This window comes from Mesoplodon bidens (assembly GCF_964165515.1).
Source record: "Mesoplodon bidens genome assembly, chromosome: 9".
Taxonomy (NCBI): Eukaryota; Metazoa; Chordata; class Mammalia; order Artiodactyla; family Ziphiidae; genus Mesoplodon; species Mesoplodon bidens.
The window spans coordinates 88287605-88310098 of NC_138166.1; the positions used below are offsets into that span (position 1 = coordinate 88287605).

General features: G+C 40.6%; 1 protein-coding gene across 3 annotated transcripts in view; it reads left to right on the top strand.

The window, feature by feature from the left end:
• Positions 1–22494, top strand: part of LRGUK (leucine rich repeats and guanylate kinase domain containing) — a 119741-nt gene that overhangs the window by 36732 nt on the left and 60515 nt on the right. For all 3 annotated transcript variants that reach the window (XM_081244857.1, XM_081244858.1, XM_081244859.1), the window contains 5 exons: positions 6127–6270; positions 11621–11701; positions 14568–14654; positions 16218–16324; positions 21365–21484. In XM_081244857.1, the coding sequence (XP_081100983.1) occupies positions 6127–6270; positions 11621–11701; positions 14568–14654; positions 16218–16324; positions 21365–21484 (539 nt within the window). The remainder of the gene's footprint in view (positions 1–6126; positions 6271–11620; positions 11702–14567; positions 14655–16217; positions 16325–21364; positions 21485–22494) is intronic.

A 22494-nucleotide genomic window follows, 5' to 3' on the forward strand; every position in this document is an offset into this window, starting at 1 on the left:
TCAGTACAATCCCCTATCAAACTACAAATGGCATTTTACACAGAACGAGAACAAAAAATTTCACAATTTGTATGGAAACATAAAAGACCCCGAATAGCCAAAGCAATCTTGAGAACGAAAAACGGAGCTGGAGGAATCACGCTCCCTGCCTACAGACTATACTACAAAGCTACAGTAATCAAGACAGTATGGTACTGACACAAAAACAGAAATATAGATCAATGGAACAGGATAGAAAGCCCAGAGATAAACCTGTGCACATATGACCACCTTATCTTTGGTAAAGGAGGCAAGAATATACAATGGGGAAAAGACAGCCTCTTCAGTAAGTGTTGCTGGGAAAACTGGACAGCTACATGTGAAAGAATGAAATTAGAACACTCCCTAACACCAACACTATACACAAAAATAAACTCAAAATGGATTAAAGACCTTAATGTAAGGCCAGGCACTATAAAACTCTTAGATGAAAACACAGGCAGAACACTCTATGACATAAGTCAAAGCAAGATCCTTTTTGAGCCACCTCCTAGAGAAATGGAAATAAAAACAAAAACAAACAAATGGGACCTAATGAAACTTAAAAGCTTTTGCACAGCAAAGGAAAACATATAAACAAGACAAAAAGACAACCCTCAGAATGGGAGAAAATATTTGCAAGTGAAGCAACCGGCAAAGGATTAATCTCCAAAATTTACAAGCAGCTCATGCAGCTCAATATCAAAAAAATGAAGAACCCAATCCAAAAATGGGCAGAAGACCTAAATAAACATTTCTCCAAAGAAGATATACAGATTGCCAACAAACACATGAAAGGATGCTCAACATCACTAATCATTAGAGAAATGCAAATCAAAACTACAGTGAGGTATCACCTCACACCAGTTAGAATGGCCATCATCAAAAAATCTACAAACAATAAATGCTGGAAAGGGTGTGGAGAAAAGGGAACCCTCTTGCATTGTTGGTGGGAATGTAAATTGATACAGCCACTATGGAGAGCAGTATGGCGTTCCCTTAAAAAACTCAAAATAGAACTACCCTATGACCCAGAAATCCCACTACTGGGTGTATGCACTGAGAAAACCATAATTCAGCAAGAGTCATGTACCACAATGTTCATTGCATCTCTATTTACAATAGCCAGGACATGGAAGCAACCTAAGTGTCCATCGATAGATGAATGGATAAAGAAGATGTGACACATACATACAATGCAATATTACTCAGCCATAGAAAGAAACGAAATTGAGTTATTTGTAGTGTGGTGGATGGACCTAGAGTCTGTTATGCAGAGTGAAGTAAGTGAGAAAGAGAAAAACAAATACTGTATGCTAACACATATACATGGAATCTAAAAAAAAAAAAATGGTTCTGCAGAACCTAGGGGCAGGACAGCAATAAAGACGCAGACATAGAGAATGGACTTGAGGACGTGGGGCGTGGGTAGATAGGCTGGGACGAAGTGAGGGAGTGGCATGGACTTATATACACTACCAAATGTAAAATAGATAGCTAGTGGGAAGCAGCCGCTTAGCACAGGGAGATCAGCTCGGTGCTTTATTGTGACCACCTAGGGGACTGGGATAGGGAGGGTGGCAGGGAGACACAAGAGGGAGGAGATGTGGGGCTATATGTATACGTATAGCTGATTCACTTTTATAAAGCAGAAACTAACACACCATTGTAAAGCAATTGTACTCCACTAAAGATGTTAAAAAATAGAATATATTTTAATGTCTTACTGATGAAATAACATTTAAACATATTTAATCATAATATTTATTGCAGTTAAAACTTCATTGCTCTCAAATGAACCACTGGGCACTGAATTTGGCAGTCCTTTTATATCACTATGTGCCAGTTTCCCATTCTAGAAAACCAGAATTAGTGCTGAGAATAAATGAACAATTCCCATCAAGAAGTTAAAATTTTTAATGTTTTTCCCATAAAGAGCATGCTTCTTAAGCTGTATGACAGTGTGACTCTGACTGAATGAAAATACAGACAATTTATTTTAAAATCAGCAGGATCATAGTTGTTCCAAAGATATATACACTATTTTTGAAATAACAGTCTAGCTCATTAATTTTGGGGTGATTATATAGTTTGTAGATTGTCTAGGATTCTTTCTTTTTCCTTTCCTTCTCCTTCTCACTTCTTACCCTTGGATGGCTTTGGGGTTCTTTATTATATCTGTCATGAGGTGGACAGCGGGGATTTTAAGCCGTGAGGCTAGTAGCTTATTAATTTCTTACGTGAACTATCCCACAGGTGAGTGTTGAACATTGTTGTTTGAAATGACATCTTGGGTTATCTGCAAATTTTTGACATATACAATGTACAATTCCTGTCTTATTAACCACAGACAGCTGAAGGTTAGCTATGTGTTAAGCCTGAAGTGCTTTTTCAAGAACCTTCACTTCTTACAATAAGTTAGGTGAGGGTAAAGTACTGGTTCCCAGTACTGAGGTTGGAAATGAAGCATGGAAAGGTTTAATAATTTCCCTGAGTTTTTCTGTTTTCTGTCCACTAAGCCATGTAAGCAAAGCATAAATGAAAATGAATTTGGTAGGCTGAATTGCAAATTTAAAAATTATAAAAGAAAGTCACATTTTAAAATTATGATAATTTGAAGGATTATTGGCAGGATATTCTATTCAATTTGCAGCTTCTTAGAACTTTATCCTTTTATTTACATATCTTTTTGCATTGGCATTCCCATTAACGTTAAGTGGAGCATGATATGTGGAAAGAGATTGGGGGTGTGCTTAAGGGAATGAGAATTGAACTGATTATTAAGAATGACATCACATAGCACTTTCATCCTAAGACTTTGTTTCAATAACTAAATAAATAATCTGTGTTGATAATTTCATCTCAAGTAGCTTTTAGAAGAGGCATAAAAGACTTATTTTTCCTCCAGGTAGATTAGGTGGATTGTTCCCAACCCCCACCCTCCTCACCCAAGATGAACTAGAAAATACAGAATATGCCATCATTCATTTTCCTTAAACTTCTTGAGAATAAGGTTTTCTTTTCCATATATTAATAAAATTCATAAAATAAAATGATACTCATTTGTTTCATCAGTTTTTAATACTTTTTAAAAGATTTGTGGTATCAGTAATCCAATTGGTTTACTACTGAAAGTAATTCACTTTACAATTTAGAGAAAAAAGAACAATTCACTATACAAACCAATTGTTAATTCTCTTCCATCAACTTTTTTTTTTTTAATAAATGTATTTATTTTTGGCTGTGTTGGGTCTTCGTGGCTGCGTGCAGGCTTTCTCTAGTTGCGGTGCACGGGCTTCTCATTGTGGTGGCTTCGCTTGTTGCAAAGCAACAAGAGGGCTCTAGGCACGCAGGCTTCAGTAGTTGTGGCACACAGGCTCAGTAGTTGTGGCTTGCGGCCTCTAGAGCACAGGCTCAGTAGTTGAGGCACACGGGCTTAGTTGCTCCACGGCATGTGGGATCTTCCTGGTCCAGGGCTCGAACCCATGTCCCCTGCATTGGCAGGCAGATTCTTAACCACTGTGCCAACAGGGGAGTCCCTCTTCCATCAACTTTTACCATAAATATTAGGGGGAAATGTGGTTCACTTATGGTCTGCTCTGTCAACCACCTCCTTTAGCAAGTAAGGACAATACATTCCAAACTTCAAAAATCATTTTGTCTTAGTAAAAGCCATTTTCTTTTTCCCTCCCAACTTGGGAGATTGAGAATATTTCTCATTTCATTTTAGTTTCTCTCTAAAGACCCCCTTTTCCCTGCTAATCATGATAGAACAAGCAAGAAGAACTGTTCATGCAGGCACTAGACGTGCACTTTGAGAAGAGATGTATCAGTTTTTCATCATTGGATAAAGGGTTTTACTAGATAACTTGGACTCGGAAATTCTGATTCGTAATATTTCTCAGTTCTGCTTTCTTTTTTGACCATAGATTATCTAATAAAACTTTTCTATGCCTCAATCTGCTCTTGTGCATCTACCACTTTGGAAGCCATAAGGGACGCTCTAAAGAAGAATTACAGTTCATCTTCCACATGTACAGCACTTCAAAGGTCTTTGGGGAAGAGGTGTATTATACATAAATTTGATCTGTGGGTATATTTTAAATAGGATATTGAGGTCTTATTTCAATAAGTTAAATTAATAAGGATATTATGTTCAGTTTACTGTAGTTTTTTTCTTTCCCCTTTCTATTACACTTCCTAGAACTTTTTTGAACCGTAGGAAATTTGACTTAGGCAAATGGAGTTATGAGTATTTTTGCTTATTATGGAATTTTTCAGACATATATAAAAATAAAAGGAATAGTTTAATGAACCCCCATGTACTATCATTCAGTTTTATAGATTATCAATATTCTATTAATATATTTTAAACAGCCATAGAATTATACTAATGAACATAAACCCTGCTCATTATTGAAGTGAAATCTTATGAAAAGTTGAGTGAAAATGAACTCTTACCATTAAATACATTGGGAACATGTACCAGGAAAAATATTATAGATGGTAGAGAATACTATAATTTAATTTTTTAGTTCTAAAATGCTTAGTAAAAGTTTTAAAAGTTTAAGGATGGGGGAATTCCGTGGTGGTCCAGTGGTTAGGACTGCACACTTCCACTGCAGGGAAACAGGTTCGATCCCTGGTCAGGGACCTGGGATCTTGCGTGCGCAGTGTGGCCAAAAAAGAAGTTTAAGGATGGGTATAATGTGGCATTAATTGAAACCTCAAAATTACACTTTACTGTGATTCTCAAGTTTAACTTTACTGTGGCATAGTTTTATACCTCAAAGGCTAAAGAACCCAAGGAATTTTGAGAATGTTGGGAAATGTACAAGAAAATACAAATTATTGGGCTTCCCTGGTGGCACAGTGGTTGAGGGTCCGCCTGCCGATGCAGGGGACACGGGTTCGTGCCCTGGTCCGGGAATATCCCACATGCCCTGGAGCGTCTAGGCCCATGAGCCATGGCCACTGAGCTTGCGCATCGGGAGCCTGTGCTCCACAACGGGAGAGGCCACAACAGTGAGAGGCCCGCGTACCGCAAAAAAAAAAAAAAAAAAAGAAAATACAAATTATTGTTATCACTATAAATTGTTGTTATGGGTACAGGGGTATTGGGAAAAAGAACAGTGTTTAAGTCTTATATCTTTCTCTCTTTCATGGTATTGTCTAAGAAGATGCTTAAGCGTGAATTATTTAAGAACTTTTTCTATGTGTCTATTGTTGTAGAACATGCCACCCCAAGTGTAGTGGCATGGAGAAATTCTATTAGTTAACCATTTATTAGCTAGCAGTTCTGTAATCTGAGCTGGGCCCAGCTGGGTGGTTCTGCTGGTCTTGCCACGTCCAGCTAGCAGATTGGCTGGGGGCTGGGCTCAGCCAGGATGCTGCAATGGCTGGGTTTCTCCTCTCTGTTTAGTCTCAGGGCTCCTCTCCAGGTGACCTCTCCATAGATTCTCTCCAACAGAGTGGCTAGAGTTCTTACATGGCAGCTTAGGGCTCCAAGACACAAGAGGAGATGCTGCCAGACCTTCCTAAGTCTTAGATTTGGAACCGGGACACTTCTGCCATATTCTTTTGGTTAAGGCAGGTCATAGGTCTATCCTGGATTCAAGAGGTGGAAACTGTACAAGAGCATGAATAAGTGGAGGCATGTACCAGACTACTACAGTCCTCATGATATGAGGTGATTATATTCAGAATATTTCTGAAAACAGAGTGTATGTGGGAGTTACAGTATTCAAGTGGTTTTCTGTGATGGTGATGAAAGAATTGCATTAAATTTACATTTCTAAAGATAAGCTTGGAGCTATGCTGCCATTAAGCTTGAGGTTAGCAATGTCAAAAGCTTATACTACCCAGCTTTTGTCTTTCCTATTGATTGCTTTACCTCTAGTGAAAATATTATGTTCTGAGTCTTCCAGCTGAACGACTGGGATTTCTTTCTGGGGTGTATGTATATGTGTTTAGGGAGGTGAAAGATGGGAATGGGAGGGGGGACAAGAATGTCTTACTGATTTTAAGAGGTTTGGGGCAGTATCCAGGATGAAAACTTGTCATTACACTTTTCCCTTTAGGACATTAAGTGTATTTTATCAATTTCAGAGCAATAACCAGATTGAGAAGATCACAGGTTTGGATGACCTAAGGGTCCTGCAGATCTTGGATCTGAGCCACAATCAGATCGGTAGCCTCCAAGGCTTAGAGCGTCACGACTTCTTGGAAGCGATCAACCTCGAGGATAATGAGGTAATGTCATATTATACTTTATATGTCTTGGGTTTAGTGTCTATGCTTATTTCTCAACTGCTGTCACATTCAGTGCCAGCTCAGAAAAGTTATTCTAGAAAACCTCCTGGAGCAACTGTTGAAGGACTGCTTTTTTTTTTTTTTTTTTAAGTAAGTACTAATTCTTAATTTTTGAAGATTCCTAATTACATTGTTTTGAAGGTTTAAACTGCAACCAGGTGCACATGACTTTGTGAAGTAGATAGACTCGTGTGAAATTTGGGGTAGAAAGATGGCATTAGGAATGTCTGACGTGTCAGAGGAGGGAAATTAGAGACAAGCGAGTAGCCTCAGGCTGGTGTTGCCTGTGCCCCATTTAATGAGGAGAGGCACAGGAAGTGAATTCTTATATCCTATTTGTAACAATAGGGTACGTTCCCAGCCCGAATGAGTTGGGGATTGGACTTACTCAAATTACCCTATCTGGCTAAATGTACACATTGCTTCACCAATTATATCAATTGGCTTTCACTCTTAATTACATTTATTTTTAATAAAGCATTCGTGCTCCTAATCATGGTGTATTAAGTTGGTACCTATAACTCACCTCTTATGCAAACAGATCTACATTGTGATTTTATTCATCTCGAGTACTTTTTCATATTTTGGGGAAAGATTTCATAAGGAAGACGAATGGTTATTTCTTCTTGAAAATGAAAATTCTGGCTAACCCTGAAAGAGACATAGATCCTAGCTGGAGTGAGATGCGTTCCTGTGGAGATATTTCTCTGTTCGGCTGTGTTGGTGCTTAACAGCTGGGTCTGATGACTCTTTCTCCAATGAGCTTCCATTAGCTGTTAGATTTCTAAAAATCAAGAAAAGGAGGCAATCTTTAGGTCTGGGAAGAAGTGGATTTTTAATCACAGGCAAAAACTGTTCCTCCTCATTTTCACTTGACTTGGATATTAAATTGTTTGTTAACTCCTAAGGTTAATTCTAGTGGGTGACTTTTGTTCACAGTCCCACCTGTCTTACGAAGTCAGCACAATCTCTGTCTCATATGGTTTTAGTGTCTTTTTCATGAAATGGCCATTAAAATGGTTTGCAGATACATACAGGTGGTGTTCAAACGGCAGAATGCACTCATTACATTTCAACTCAGTGCATCTCAGGATTTAGGAAAAGGAGTAATGGTAATAATAATGACAATTACAGTCATAAAATAATGCAGAGATTTGCATTGCGTATTTATGCACAAGGCACTGTTTTAAGCACTTGGCATATATCATCTCATTTAATACTCATTATAACCCTATTATTATTGCTATTCTACAGATGAAGAAACTGGAGTAAAGAGACGTTAAGTAACTTGTCCAAAGTTATACCATATCCAGCGAATAGCAGAGCCAGGGTTCAAACAGAATGATTTGCCTCCAGAGTCAGTGTTCTTAACCCTGCAGGCTAATACATTAAATGAAATGCTAATGGCCCTCCCTTCAGAAAAGTGTGTGGTGTTGTCATGATCTAGAAGAGTGCTTTCTGGCTTAAATGTAACGTGAGCCTCATGTGTCATTTTAAATTTTCTAGTAGCCACAATAAAAAGGTAAAAAGAAACAGGTGAAATTAATTTTTTGCTTTATTTAGCCCAATATATCCAAAATATTGTCATTTCAACATGTAATGTTTATAAAAATTATTGATGAGATATTCTGTTGTTTCATACTATGTTTTGGACATCTATTGTGTATTTTGCACTTACAGTACATTTGAATTTATCTTAGCCATATTCCCAGTGGTAAGTAGCCACATAGGGCTAGTAACTCCCATATTGGGTAGCACAGGTCTAGAAAGACCTCATGAATAGTATGGTGTTCTCTTCCATTCCAGGAGACTTTTCAAATTACATTTGAAATAGTTGAAGAAAAAAAGGGGGATCATTAGGGAAGAACAGTGTTTATAATTTTCAAATGTTGAAGAGACTCCATTAAAAAAGAAAAAAGTGGCCACACGTTCCAAAGGAGGGATCCTTTGGCAACGATTGGGTCCATAACAATGGCACAATTCCCTCACTCCCCGCTGGGAAGGTTGGGGAACAACCAACAGTATGTGAAATATTCTGTAAGCCGAGCCATCCAAAGATTTCCTCAGAGATTTCTCTAGCACTACTGAGAATACTGTATATCAAGGATGGAAAATGTATCATTTAAGAGAAACATAACATAGCTATTGCTTCTCATATGATTAACTTGATGTTAGGAATATTATCTTATTGGGAGCACTTTTATCAGTATTATTTACTTGGTATAAGCTGTTGAAACATTGCCGTCGCTTCACAGGATCATTTGAACATCTCTTTTAAGTTTTTTTGCAGATTCATCATGAGCTGGTGATTTGGGGGCCTTTGTCACTCTCCATTCTACAATCCTTGTTAGATTTTAAGTCATTTCTATCATTTAAAACTTATCCCCCAAAACGTTAACTCTATCACAACCTCAGCCTTTTCTTCTAGAAGCAAAATATTGGTCTGGGAGTTACATAGAGACTGCTGTTTCACTTCTCTGAGTCTTACTTAGTGTCATTATTTCATCTCTCTATCTATCTAGCATGTATTTTTGTTTTGTTTTGTTTTGTTTTGTTTTTGCGGTACGCGGGCCTCTCACTGCTGTGGCCTCTCCCGTTGCGGAGCACAGGCTCCGACGCGCAGGCTCAGCGGCCATGGCTCACGGGCCCAGCCACTCTGCGGCATGTGGGATCTTCCCGGACCAGGGCACGAAGCCGCGTCCCCTGCATCGGCAGGCGGACTCTCAACCACTGCGCCACCAGGGAAGCCCTCTAGCATGTATTTAAAAAAAAAACTTAACAGGCCTCTTTAGGTCTGGATGGTTAGGCTTGGAGAGCATGGCTTAAAAGGAAATGTCAAAGAAGGGGGAGCCAACTTCTCCCAACATAGTGGAAGTTGAGAGGCTTCTGCTTGGTGGGGAGTAGCCAACGGGGGCAGAGGAGGTCAGGGAAGAAGGGTAGACTGGAATCTGGGGATCAGCGCTGCTGGTATGACATTCTCGGCATCAGATGGCTGAAGTTCCTTTCAAAATATAATCTTTCTGGCAGTGTTTCACTTTAGGTGGTTTGGGGGTGTTGTGTCTGTACATCTTTTGTGATCGCCTGTGACATACACAACCTTGGGTCTCGGCATTTGAAGAGAGAAGACGTGAGGGTGGGTCTGCTGCCGGGTGAGGTCTGCAGGACGGGGTGGGTGGCGCACGCAGGATGGTCCGTGCCTGGTGCACTTCACCAGTTCAGCAGAGATGGGCACTGGTAGCCAGGTGCCTCCACGTGTGTTCCCCTCTGCCCTTACCCACTTCATCCTACCTTTGAAAGGACTGGGAGGGGAGCTGGATTCCTCTCATTTGACTCTCAAAAGACTGGCTCATCCCAACGGACATCTTAGTGATAATATTTTACATAGTCTGTGATTATTCTATTCATAGTGTTCACAGCATTTACAAGATCTTTCCATGTTAAGCACCATCGATGTTACCATCTTCTAAAATGGTTGCCTCATGTTCTTATTGTGGGACTGTGCCATGACTCATTTAATCACATAATGATGGCATTTTTCAGAATTGAGAAAATTTTAAACTTTTACCAAAAACATTAGACCGAATGCTCACGTATCTAATTTTTGTCTGTCTGATGATCTTTTCAATATTAACCTCCTGAAGTGGGATAGCTGGTTTGTTTATAGCTTATGCATGTGTAACACATCCACTCCCACCAGCGATGTCTGCAAGTGCACGTGGCCAGGATGCGTTGGTGAGACGTGTTGGCTGCGAGGAAACATCGCCTCCTAATATTTGTGTTAGGTCCAAACACAAGAGCTGTAGGCTAGAGGGGAATCAACCTATTGATTGATTGAGCACTGTGAACCAAAGTGACTCTTCCACCTTACCAAACAGCACAATATTTAAAAATTGATCCTTTTCTCTTGTAGATGATCCAAATGGCAGTTTAATGGAGAGTCTAGTCGTCTTATGGAAAAAACATAACATGGCTGTAACCAGATTAATGTGTGCAGGTTGTAGATTGTAACTCGGAATTGGCCTTTCATATTATGTCTTTGAAAATGGCATCCTTAGAACATGGCACATGTGTTCCTCCCCTGATTTAGCTTTGGGAATAGCTTACATTTCAACTGCATTTTGTGGTTGGATAACTCAGGAACTATTAGTGACTCTGCTGTTGGAGTGATCTTACCATGCATGCAGAAATGACTTGGGGAGAAATAGAAATGAAAAAGTGATTATTAATTTTTTGTAAAAGTTCATCATCTCCATCTGAAATACGATTATAATTATGCGAATTACAGGACATTTAAGGAAAACGGTTTGTCTTTAGTTTAGTGGAGAATTCAGGCCTGCTGCTACCTAAGCTCTATCCCTGCTCAAAGTAAGGAGCTATCAAGCCACCTTTTTCCCTCTTGCTTTTTAACGTCGTGAAATGTTACCTATACAAAAAAAGTGTATAACACATAAACGTACAGTTTAGCAAAGAATTTTAAGGTGAATAGTCATGTAACATTCACATCAAGAAATATGTCATACAGGGCTTCCCTGGTGGCGCAGTGGTTGAGAGCCTGCCTGCCGATGCAGGGGACACGGGTTCGTGCCCCGGTCCGGGAAGATCCCACATGCCGCGGAGCGGCTGGGCCCGTGAGCCATGGCCGCTGAGCCTGCACGTCCAGAGCCTGTGCTCTGCGATGGGAGAGGCCACAACAGTGAGAGGCCCGCGTACCGCCAAAAAAAAAAAAAGAAAAAGAAAAATATGTCATACAATCTCCCATGTTCACCTTTTTGTAAAACAATTATCTCACTGAAAAAATGATAGAGCTACACATGTACATGCAGTAAGAAGGCTTCCCCCATCACAGATAACCACAGTAACCAGCAGAAGCAGTGCTGGGGAGGGAGATCGGGGAGCTGGAGCCTAGGCAGAATAGTGATGGGGAGAAGCATGTAGCCCTTGCGTGCATTTTTTGCAGGTTCTCTGATTCTATGCACTGTTTTATTTCTGCCTTAAGATAAACGTGGGTGAGATGAGGAACATCTACCTCACTGTTCTCTATCCAGAGAGGAAAAAAGAAAATGTGGCTGTGAGTTTGCATTTACTGAAGGAACATGCAATAATTCCCTTGTTCTGTGTAGCTTTGTGGAGTTCTCATTAAAAAGCTGGAGAGTCACAAGAGAAAATTTTAAAACAAGTTGAGTTTAAAGGATCCAAAGTAGCTCCTCTTATATTATGTTCTCTGTTGTCTTGGTGCATGTAGTCTGTTGATTATATTGTGTGTGTGTGTGTTTGTTTTTGGATTCAACAGATTGCTGAGCTGGGTGAAATAGAATACATTGAAAACCTACGTCTCCTTCGAGTTCTCAATCTTCTAAGAAATCCAATTCGGGTGAGACATCCTTTATGTTGGGGGCAGGGGAGTGGGATGAGGACTTTCTTGAAATTCTTCTTTATGAAGTGCTTTTGATAGAACATCAGGAATGTGAATAAGGTGTGTTTATCTTCATTCTCTATTCGAAGGTGTAAGCAAAGTCGCACCTATGTACCACCATAGATGTATGTACAGCCTGAAATTGAATACTGGTTGCCTACTCTGTGTGGTCATTTGGGACTCATCTGGGTGGTAATAAAGATTTTCAGGCAGGAACTATTGAGATTGTAGAGCAACGTCCTTTTACGTGAACGAATGCACGATGCCTGAGGTGTAGACGGAACGTGGTTCCTACTTTATAACGGGAAAGTCTAAGATTAGACACTTAAAGAAATTCACCTGGGGATTGTTGTAAAATTGGCATTGTAAAATGATTATAGAAAAAAATCATATATTTCCTACTGGTTCTTCACCTGTGGATATCAAACTTTCAGAATTTTTCAGGATTCTCTTTTTTTTTTCCCCTAGTGATAGATCCTTTCTCCTCAACTCTGTCCCTCCCTCTTTGTGCACATGTCATTCATTCCCCTTTCTATCTATATCCTTCACTCGCCTTTCCATAGACTCTTGAATTTGTATGTATCTCTGAGTACCTTTCTTTTTGTGTGTGTCTTGAGAAATGTGTCCGGGCCGGCAAAAAATCAAAATCAAAAATGAAAATTAAGATCTAAAAATAAAAACAATGTTTGGTATGAGAATAGTGGCAGGCAGTTTAAAAGCATCCCCGGGAAAGAAAGGGTTTAAAGTGGCCATCCCTCCCAGTTCCAGATCCATAAAAAAGCATCTAGGTGTTTGCATAAATAAATAGCACAAACCCTTTCACATGTTAACTCATTCATATATAAACTTCCCCCACATTTGCAGTTTGAAGTACACAAAAGGTACCATTGTATATTCATTTCATGTATATTCTCATCTTCAAAACACATCACCCACTTAATATCTTTTCCTTCAAAGAGATGTAGCTTCTTAATACAAAATAACTGTAATTATATTTCTAAAAGGCAGGTAATCCTAACACAGAAGATGATAGGGAGTAATATGGAGGTTGTTCTATAAATGAATATTTTATTATTGTGAAACAAATTCATAATTAATGATACAAATTAATATAAAACAATACAAAGTAATAAATAATGAGAAATTAATGAAACTCTTTGGAATTAGAAGATAGGGTTTGGATCACTGGCCATAGAACCTTAGATGAAATACTTCACCTCTCCGAGCCTTAGTTGTTTTTCTCTTTAGAAATGAAGATAATCAGAACTGTCCTGCTTATCTCACAGGGAGATTAATAAGATCACCCATTTGAAAAGCCTTATAAGTTACAAGGCACAGTCTGCATTTGAGTTGTTAATATAAGGGGACTGGTAAGCTGAAAATGTAAAGACCTATGCAGGGTGTGTGTGTGTGTGTGTGTGTGTGTGTGTGTGTGTGTGTGTGTGTGAATGACAGCGTTAGTAGGTGAAAGCCCTAAAGACCTATGCAGGGTGTGTGTGTGTGTGTGTGTGTGTGTGTGTGTGTGTGTGTGTGTGTGTGTGTGTGTGAATGACAGCGTTAGTAGGTGAAAGCCCTAAAGACCTATGCAGGGTGTGTGTGTGTGTGTGTGTGTGTGTGTGTGTGTGTGTGAATGACAGCGTTAGTAGGTGAAAGCCCTAAAGACCTATGCAGGGTGTGTGTGTGTGTGTGTGTGTGTGTGTGTGAGTGAATGACAGCGTTAGTAGGTGAAAGCCCTAAAGACCTATGCAGGGTGTGTGTGTGTGTGTGTGTGTGTGAATGACAGCGTTAGTAGGTGAAAGCCCTAAAGACCTATGCAGGGTGTGTGTGTGTGTGTGTGTGTGTGTGTGTGTGTGTGAATGACAGCGTTAGTAGGTGAAAGCCCTAAAGACCTATGCAGGGTGTGTGTGTGTGTGTGTGTGTGAATGACAGCGTTAGTAGGTGAAAGCCCTAAAGACCTATGCAGGGTGTGTGTGTGTGTGTGTGTGTGTGTGTGTGTGTGTGAATGACAGCGTTAGTAGGTGAAAGCCCTAAAGACCTATGCAGGGTGTGTGTGTGTGTGTGTGTGTGAGTGAATGACAGCGTTAGTAGGTGAAAGCCCTAAAGACCTATGCAGGGTGTGTGTGTGTGTGTGTGTGTGTGTGAATGACAGCGTTAGTAGGTGAAAGCCCTAAAGACCTATGCAGGGTGTGTGTGTGTGTGTGTGTGTGTGTGTGTGTGTGTGAATGACAGCGTTAGTAGGTGAAAGCCCTAAAGACCTATGCAGGGTGTGTGTGTGTGTGTGTGTGAATGACAGCGTTAGTAGGTGAAAGCCCTAAAGACCTATGCAGGGTGTGTGTGTGTGTGTGTGTGTGTGAATGACAGCGTTAGTAGGTGAAAGCCCTAAAGACCTATGCAGGGTGTGTGTGTGTGTGTGTGTGTGTGAATGACAGCGTTAGTAGGTGAAAGCCCTAAAGACCTATGCAGGGTGTGTGTGTGTGTGTGTGTGAATGACAGCGTTAGTAGGTGAAAGCTCTAAAGACCTATGCAGGGTGTGTGTGTGTGTGTGTGTGTGTGTGTGTGTGTGTGTGTGAATGAGTGAATGACAGCGTTAGTAGGTGAAAGCCCTAAAGACCTATGCAGGGTGTGTGTGTGTGTGTGTGTGTGTGTGTGTGTGTGTGTGTGTGTGTGTGTGTGTGTGTGTGTGTGTGTGTGTGTGTGTGTGTGTGTGTGTGTGTGTGTGTGTGTGTGTATGACAGCGTTAGTAGGTGAAAGCCCTAAGCTCATGAAAGTAGACTGCTAGTGGAAAAGGAAGGTAACTGACTAACCCTCTTGACATTTTAAACAGGAAAAATCTGACTATTGTTCCTTCGTAATCTTTATGCTACTTCGATTAACAGAATTAGATCAGAAGAAGATAAAAGTGGAAGAAAAGGTATGTAATCGTATCATTTCCTGTGTTTATGAGTTGATAGGCTCAAAAGCTCATGCTGCCTGCTGCAAGACCAATACAATCCATAAATGATTACATAACAATATGTACATTCATTATTTAGGGGGCGTTTCCTTGTCCTAGGATCTGTTTAACCCTCTGCAGAGCTGAGCATCAACACACATGCAGTGAAAGCCCTGCTCTTGGTACAGAGAGGAGACTGGCTGTGGGAAACAGAAGCAGCCTCCGTGTACACAGGCTGGCAGAGTATAGCCGACAGTTAGTTTGGATGATAGCTATCATATTTGGAGGGTGCGTGATCCTATCTGTGTTACTCTAAAGTTCACTTAGTAATGAAGTGAATTATAATGTCATTCTACCACATCATCGAAAAGGACTCAACTAAATCAATACTCTGAGTTTTAAATCCTTTATTCTACTCTTTAAGATAATGATTCTTCTGGACACAAGTTGAGAGTAACCAGACATTGAATGCTAGCACCTGCCAGCCCCTTCCATACCTGTGGAAGCTAATTTGTCATGCTGTCGTGACTGGTGTCAGCTGAAATCTCCACTAATGAGGGGTTTCTTACACTGGATGCAAATTTGAGATGGGAATGAAAAAGCAGGTCTAAATATGCAAAGAGGCAGATATTCCAGTTCATAAATGCCTTTCTGAAATCTTGGTTAAAAAATAGTTACAGATGCAGATGTCTGTTATCATTCTCTCACTCAAAGGCACTTATTAGGGCTTCCCTGGTGGCGTAGTGGTTGAGAGTCCGCCTGCCAATGCAGGGGACACGGGTTCGTGCCCCGGTCCGGGAGGATCCCACATGCCGCGGAGCGGCTGGGCCCGTGAGCCATGGCCGCTGAGCCTGCGCGTCCGGAGCCTGTGCTCCACAACGGGAGAGGCCACAACAGTGAGAGGCCCGCGTACCGCAAAAAAAAAAAAAAAAAGGCACTTATTAGATTTCTCTTTCCCTTTAACATTGTGCGAAGGGAATAACATTTAAAACCAAGCATTAGATAAAGGTATGGTAGACAAGAATAGTGTATTTAGTGGGATGACAAAGCTGGGGGACGGAGAACTGTCCATTGTGGGGAAAAGGCCCATATCTTTGAAAAGAGAAAGTTACACTAAAAGAGGGGGAGGTTTAGTAGAATTTGAGACCGTGGGAATAGTTCTTGGCATGATGGCATGAGGAAAAATTCTGCAGTAACAACTACCTGGAATCTAGAACTACGACTTTTATTTCTTTTCATACTAAAAGTTGAAATGTTTACTATATTAAAGGTCATCTTCGACTTTAGAGGTTTTGATTTTGGTTTTGCTTTTTTTCCTTTCAAACCAGGGAGTATAAAGAAATAGGTGACCAAGGGACTCCAGCTCAATACTTTAAAATAATTATTATTCTTTAGGTTTTAGGAAAGTTAGAGTAGACATGAAGACAGAACACAGATTCCTGGTAGCATGTCTAGGACATTTCATTAAAGAAAATCTAAGGCTTGTCTTCCTTTTAAAATGAATTTTTTTCTTTTCCCTTTACATTTCTAATTCCGGAAAAGGTCGCGGCAGTGAATAAATACAACCCTCCCCCAGAAGTGGTCGCAGCCCAAGATCACATGACCCATGTTTTCAACAGCATGATGCAGCCACAGAGGATCTTTGACAGGTATTCCTTAGGGACCCTTTGCGTAGAACTCAGGGTAGCCAGCACAGGACAACCTCATCATTTCCCTAGCCCTCTATTTTGTGACCCATTCCTTTCTCACCTCTCTGAGGGAGGGGATCAGGTCTTTATTTGACAGGCTGTGTAGTCTCAAATATAGCATATATTATCATCACAGGTTTGAATATGGGGCTCACTTGTTGGCATTTTCCCAAGTGTGGCGATGAGTAGATTCAACTTCCCTCTTTCATCTGGACCCTTGAATGGTGGCTACCCTGTGACATGGGATGGTGAAATGAAAAAGAAAAAAAGTTTGCCAACTTTTCTGCAGTAGGATAGAACCACAGACCTTAGACTCATTAACAGAGAATTGTGATGATCTCTATCCATTGTCAGTTTCTCCTTAGCTGTGCATGAATGCTAGATACCCCTGCCAAAGAGCACCCAAGACCGCAGGTTATACGTTAGAGATCCCTAGAAGGAGGCCCTCTTCACCTAAGGGAAACCCGAAACAGTCTTTACAGTGATTGCCCTGAGCCCCAGGCAGCCTAGCAGGGAGAAGTCACCCAGCTTGGTTGAACACAGGAACAGAATCTCTCACCTCTGAGTTCGAAGACAGATTTACCAGGATTTCTCCATATCTTTTTAAACAGTCTGTTGGAGCAGATGGCCATTTACGCTATAAGTATAATACAGAAATTCTATCAATGCCCAAAGGCGTTTTAAAATTCCTTGTAAAATCTCTTGGTTATAAATGGCTTCTCTTCTTCATGTGGTCTGCTCCTGTACTTCACAGTTGGTTTCCCACAGAGAGAAAATGTTTTATTTTGCATCCAGGGTATGATTTTTTACATGTAATTTAATAATGTAGATGTTGACAGTTTTATATATTTATGGTAGCTCTCTAGGTGAAATGATTTATCATTTATTTGCATACATCTGGAAAAGCACATTTGATTTAAAAGAAGGGCATTTATGTCCTCATTGTATTTCTTTTCTAGTTTATGAGATTGCTAGTTGTTTCATGCTTTAGGGTACATTTATATAAAAATATGTATCAAAGAAATTTACAGCAATGTCTGATAAACACGTATTTCTGGATCATTTCTGGCTGTCAGGCAGAGAAGAGCAAATGGCCAAGCAACCCCAGATGCTCCGGGATAGAGCAGGGCTCACTCTGAAAAGCTCATGGAGGCAGGAGCAGGGGTGCCATGCCCTGCTCACTCTGGGTCAGGACGCAGCTCCCTGGCAGCCCCAGGAGTCAGGCTCCAGGAGAGGAACCCTAACTCTTGGTCTTGGGACTTTTAGGCTGTGATATTGGGGAATCACTGTCCCCTCTTCTGGCGGGATTGGGGTGAGGATCCAATATTGAAATGACACGGCAGAACCTTGACTCTGGCCTGGTAGTCAGTGATAGCTTTCTTGCTCTCACCTATGACAAGGTTCTCCGGGCTGATCTTGTACAAGCCCTGTCCAAACTCTGGAATCGGCCATTTCTCCAAGAAGCCCTGGTTTGTTTCAGTGAGAAATGGTATTTCCCAATCATAATGTGGGTGCTAGAGACAAACATGGCACTGGGTTGATCATTGTTTCCAGGTCTTTTAGTGGACAGAGCTAGGAATATATTTCCTTCCCTCCCTCCCTCCCTCCCTCCCTCCCTCCCCTCCCTTCCCTCCCTCCCCTCCTTTCCCTCCTTTCCCTCCCTCCCTCCCCTCCTTTCCCTCCTTTCCCTCCCTCCCTCCCTCCCTCCCTTCCCTCCCCTCCCCTCCTTCTTTCCTTCCTTCCCTCCATTCATTGATCCATCTATTCTTTCTATCTATCCATCCACCCATCTTGCCTATTTGTACCTACCTATTACATCTCTTCAGTCTTTTATATCTATCTAATCTGTATCTAGATAGATCCATCTATAGACAGATGGTAAAACACCTCCTGAATTCATATTGGTACAATTCAATTTCAAGACTATAGTTGAGCTTTCACTTAATCTCATCTCTGTTACATCTGTATCTCCTTTTCTCCCTCACCAAAGACACAGAGGAAGATGGAATTAGAATATCCCGTAATTGCTCTTTTTTAAAGTCCCATATTACACCACAACAGTATCAGAATACCAGAAGTAATAATTACTGAAAACATGAAAAACATATTTTGCCTATGTTCCTCCCATTAACCATTCCCCCATTGTTTTTTATTGTGGTAAAAAATATATATATATAAAACACATAAAATTTGCCAATTTAACCACTTTAAAGTGTACAGTTCAATGGCATTAATTATATTCACAATGTTGTGCAACCATCACCACCATCTGTTTCCAAAACTTTTTCATCAGCCCGAACAGAAGCTCTGTAAACATTAGGCAGTAACTCCCCATTTCCTGCTACTCCCAGTCCCTGGTCACTTCCAGTGTACTTTCTGTCTCTATGAATTTGCCTACTGTATATATTTTATATAAGCATCAATCACTCCATTTCAGAAATAGTGTACTGTATTTATATTGTCAGAACATATATCCATCACACACTATACTTTCTCCTTTGCTGTCATTTAGTCTTAGTTTTCTGGGTAACGGCATATTTATTGCTCACTGCCAGCCCTTACAACTGATGCCTCCTCTTGAGTCATTTTGGTTGTATGAAGCTTGTTCTCTAGCAGATTCCTTAGGAAGAGCTGTGGAATCAGTATCTCTTGAAATCTTGCATGTTGATAATATTCTCTGCCCTTTACACTTGGAAGTCATTTTTGCTATATGTAAAGTCCATGGCTCACACTTTTTCCCTTGAGAGTATTATAAGGGTTTCTCCATTTTCTTTTAGTGCAAAATATTGCTGTCAAAAAACTGGTGACAATTTAATTTTCTTCCCCTTATAAATCATGTGTTCTCTTTTTCTAGATGAATAATCCCCCCAGCTTTTTTTAAGTCCAGTAATTTTACTAGACTATGTCTTGGTATTATTGTTACAACATTTATAGCCCAGTTGTTCTAGGCTAATATTCTCAGGTATGTTGTATAGTGTTATTATTTTTTTTTAATTTCAGAAAGGTTTTCTTGAATGACAGTCTTTAATATTTGTTCCTTAGCTTTGGTTTTCTTCTTCAGGAAGGTCTCCTTTGCCTATCCTCAATATTTGTCACTTTCTCTCGAAATTTTTTCCTTTAATTACTTAAAAAAATTATTTCGAGGTAATTTTAGATTCGCATGCAGTTGTAAGAAATAATACAGAGAAATTCTAGATATCTTTCACCCAGTTTCCTCCAGTGGTAATATCTTGCTTAGCTAACGTAGAATATCAAAACCAGAAAGCTGACATTGATACAAGCCACCAACCTTATCAAGTTTCATCAGTTTTTTTTTTTTCTTTTTTTCGGTACGCGAGCCTCTCACTGTTGTGGCCTCTCCCGTTGCGGAGCACAGGCTCCGGACGCGCAGGCTCAGCGGCCATGGCTCACGGGCCCAGCCACTCCGCAGCACGTGGGATCTTCCCGGACCGGGACACGAACCCGTGTCCCCTGCATCGGCAGGCGGACTCTCAACCACTGCGCCACCAGGGAAGCCCAAGTTTCACCAGTTTTGCATGTACTCCTGTGTACATTTAGTTCTATGCGATTTTATCACATGTGTAGATTCATATGAGCATGACTCCAGTCAAGATACAGGAGTTTTGTCACATGGAACCCTTTGCCTCCCTTTTATAGCTACAGCCACCTCCCTCCTGCTCACCTTCCCTAACGTTTGGCAACCAGTAATCTGTCCCCCTTCTCTGTAATACTGTCATTTCAAGAAGGCTATATAAATGGAATCATATGTATAACCTTTTGGGGTTGACTTTTTTTTTTTTTTTTAACTTAGCCTCTGTCGAATATATCAATGGTTCATTCCTTTGTATTGCTGAGTAGTATTCCTTGGTATGAATGCACCGCAATTGGTTTAACCAACCATCGAAGGACATCTGGGCTGATTCCAGTTTTTGGCTGGTACAAATACAGCTTTTATGAGCATTCACGTGTAGGCTTTTGGACATTGCAGTTTCAGCCTGCCTGCTTTCTGCTGGATACCCATTGTTTTGGGGTTCCCTTGTGCTCTGACGCTGCCCATTGCTTCCTCCTTCTTCCTCTTGCCCAGCTTCCAGTGCCATAAAAGTCTTGCGGGTTTGTGGCTTTTCATCTGGTTTGTTATCCACGTTTTCCATGGGCTTTTGTTCTCAAGTTTTCCTGTTTTCCTGTGAGTATTCAGAGAGATTGAAAAATTATGCTGCATTGCCCCCATTCTTCACAGAATCTATACCTCAACCATGATTTTTTTCAAAATATTATATTTTATTCCATATTTCTAGAATTTGTGTCTTGAGTGGAACCCAAACACTTCAGCTCTGCATGTTGCAAGAGATCTTATATAAATTAGTCCTTTGGTCTTTTAGACCAGAAGCCATGCCGAGATTCATGTATCAGCTCTTACTTATTAGTTGTTACTTTGAGCAAGTTAATTAACCTCTCTGTACTTCAGTTTCTTTATGTGTTAAGTGGGGATAATGATAGAAACATCTTCATTAGCTTCCTGTGATAATTAAATGAGGTAATGCATGTAAGATGCCTAGGATAGCACCTGGCATATAGTAATTGCTCAGGTAAATTTCAGTGTGATTACTGTTTTCTTTACACATGAGTATTCTTTTTTTTTATTGGAGTATAATTGCTTTACAATGTTGTGTTAGTTTCACATCTGTGTTCTAATTCGATAGATACAGATGTTAAAGTTTACCTCTCAGAGGGCAGTCTTATTTCTTTCATTTTGAAGTTCTTGGGGGGAATACTTTATCAACCAAGAATTAATATCTCTTACCATATTTTTTCTTTAAAAAATCTTGTTAAGGTAAATTTTTTTGCTATTTTGCAGTCGACTTGCTTCTGGAAAGTAGGACCATCCTTCCATAGTGTGTCTACATATAGCAAATGCTGGATTACTGGATTAATTGTGATTGTGACATGGACACTTTACACACTGAATGCATTAATATACATGTCTGCTCTGCCCTGTTGCAGCACCCTTCCTAGTCTGGATGCCCCTTATCCCATGTTGGTATTAGCTGGTCCTCAAGCATGTGGTCAACGAGAACTCGCTCACCGCCTCTGCAGACAGTTCAGCACTTACTTCAGATACGGGTAAGTTTCTTTATTGGCTGGTAAGGCTGTAAAATGTCGGATATTGCTAATGTTGGCCATTAAAATGTACATAGAAGGCTTATGAGCTTCTTTGCCAGTTATTACACTGTGATATTCACTGTATTTTTTTTTTTTACTTTAATCCTCCAAATGTTTTACTTAATTCAGTGACAGCCGAAATCACGCTCCAAGGTTTGATAATACACGTGGTCGTGATCAAGCATCGTGGTGTTGGAACACGGGCTCCTCCTCTTGCCATGTGGTGAGACAGCATGAATCACAACGTTGTGATGATGGTGGGTGGGTCTGCGCACCGGTGACAGCCTCTCCTAATCTCTGTTGGAGCTCACGCTGCCAGCACGTCAGCTGCTTTATTTCCACGCGGGTCTTTCTCTTTTGAGGCATATTTCAGAAGGAAGGAAAGAGGAATGGCAGAGAAAGATTTCCTTTTCCTTTCCCTCAGGTTAGCATTCAATACACTTTCAGTTTTCTGGAGCAGATATTTTGCTGTGTGGTTCCCTAATGACTCAGTTAAAATAGCAGAATATATCCAAAAGACTAGAACCATCCTAGAAAATCTTCAGCTGGATTTACAGACTTTTTTTTTTTTTTGCGGTACGCGGGCCTCTCACTGTTGTGGCCTCTCCCGTTGCGGAGCACAGGCTCCGGACGCGCAGGCTCAGCGGCCATGGCTCACGGGCCCAGCCACTCTGCGGCATGTGGGATCTTCCCGGACCGGGGCACGAACCTGTGTCCCCTGCATCGGCAGGTGGACTCTCAACCACTGCGCCACCAGGGAAGCCCTACAGACTTTTTAAAGGTGTCTGGGTCTCAGATTTAGTTATCGCTGTGACCTTTTAAATTGGTTTCCTCTTTTATTTTTTTACGTATGGCAAAGACATTACTGTTAGATAAGTGATGTTTGTCAGTGAGCTGAGAATGTGACTGCAAAGATACATAGGACAGCAAGAAAAAGAAATGCGAATTATTTTCTAATGCTGTTGCATACA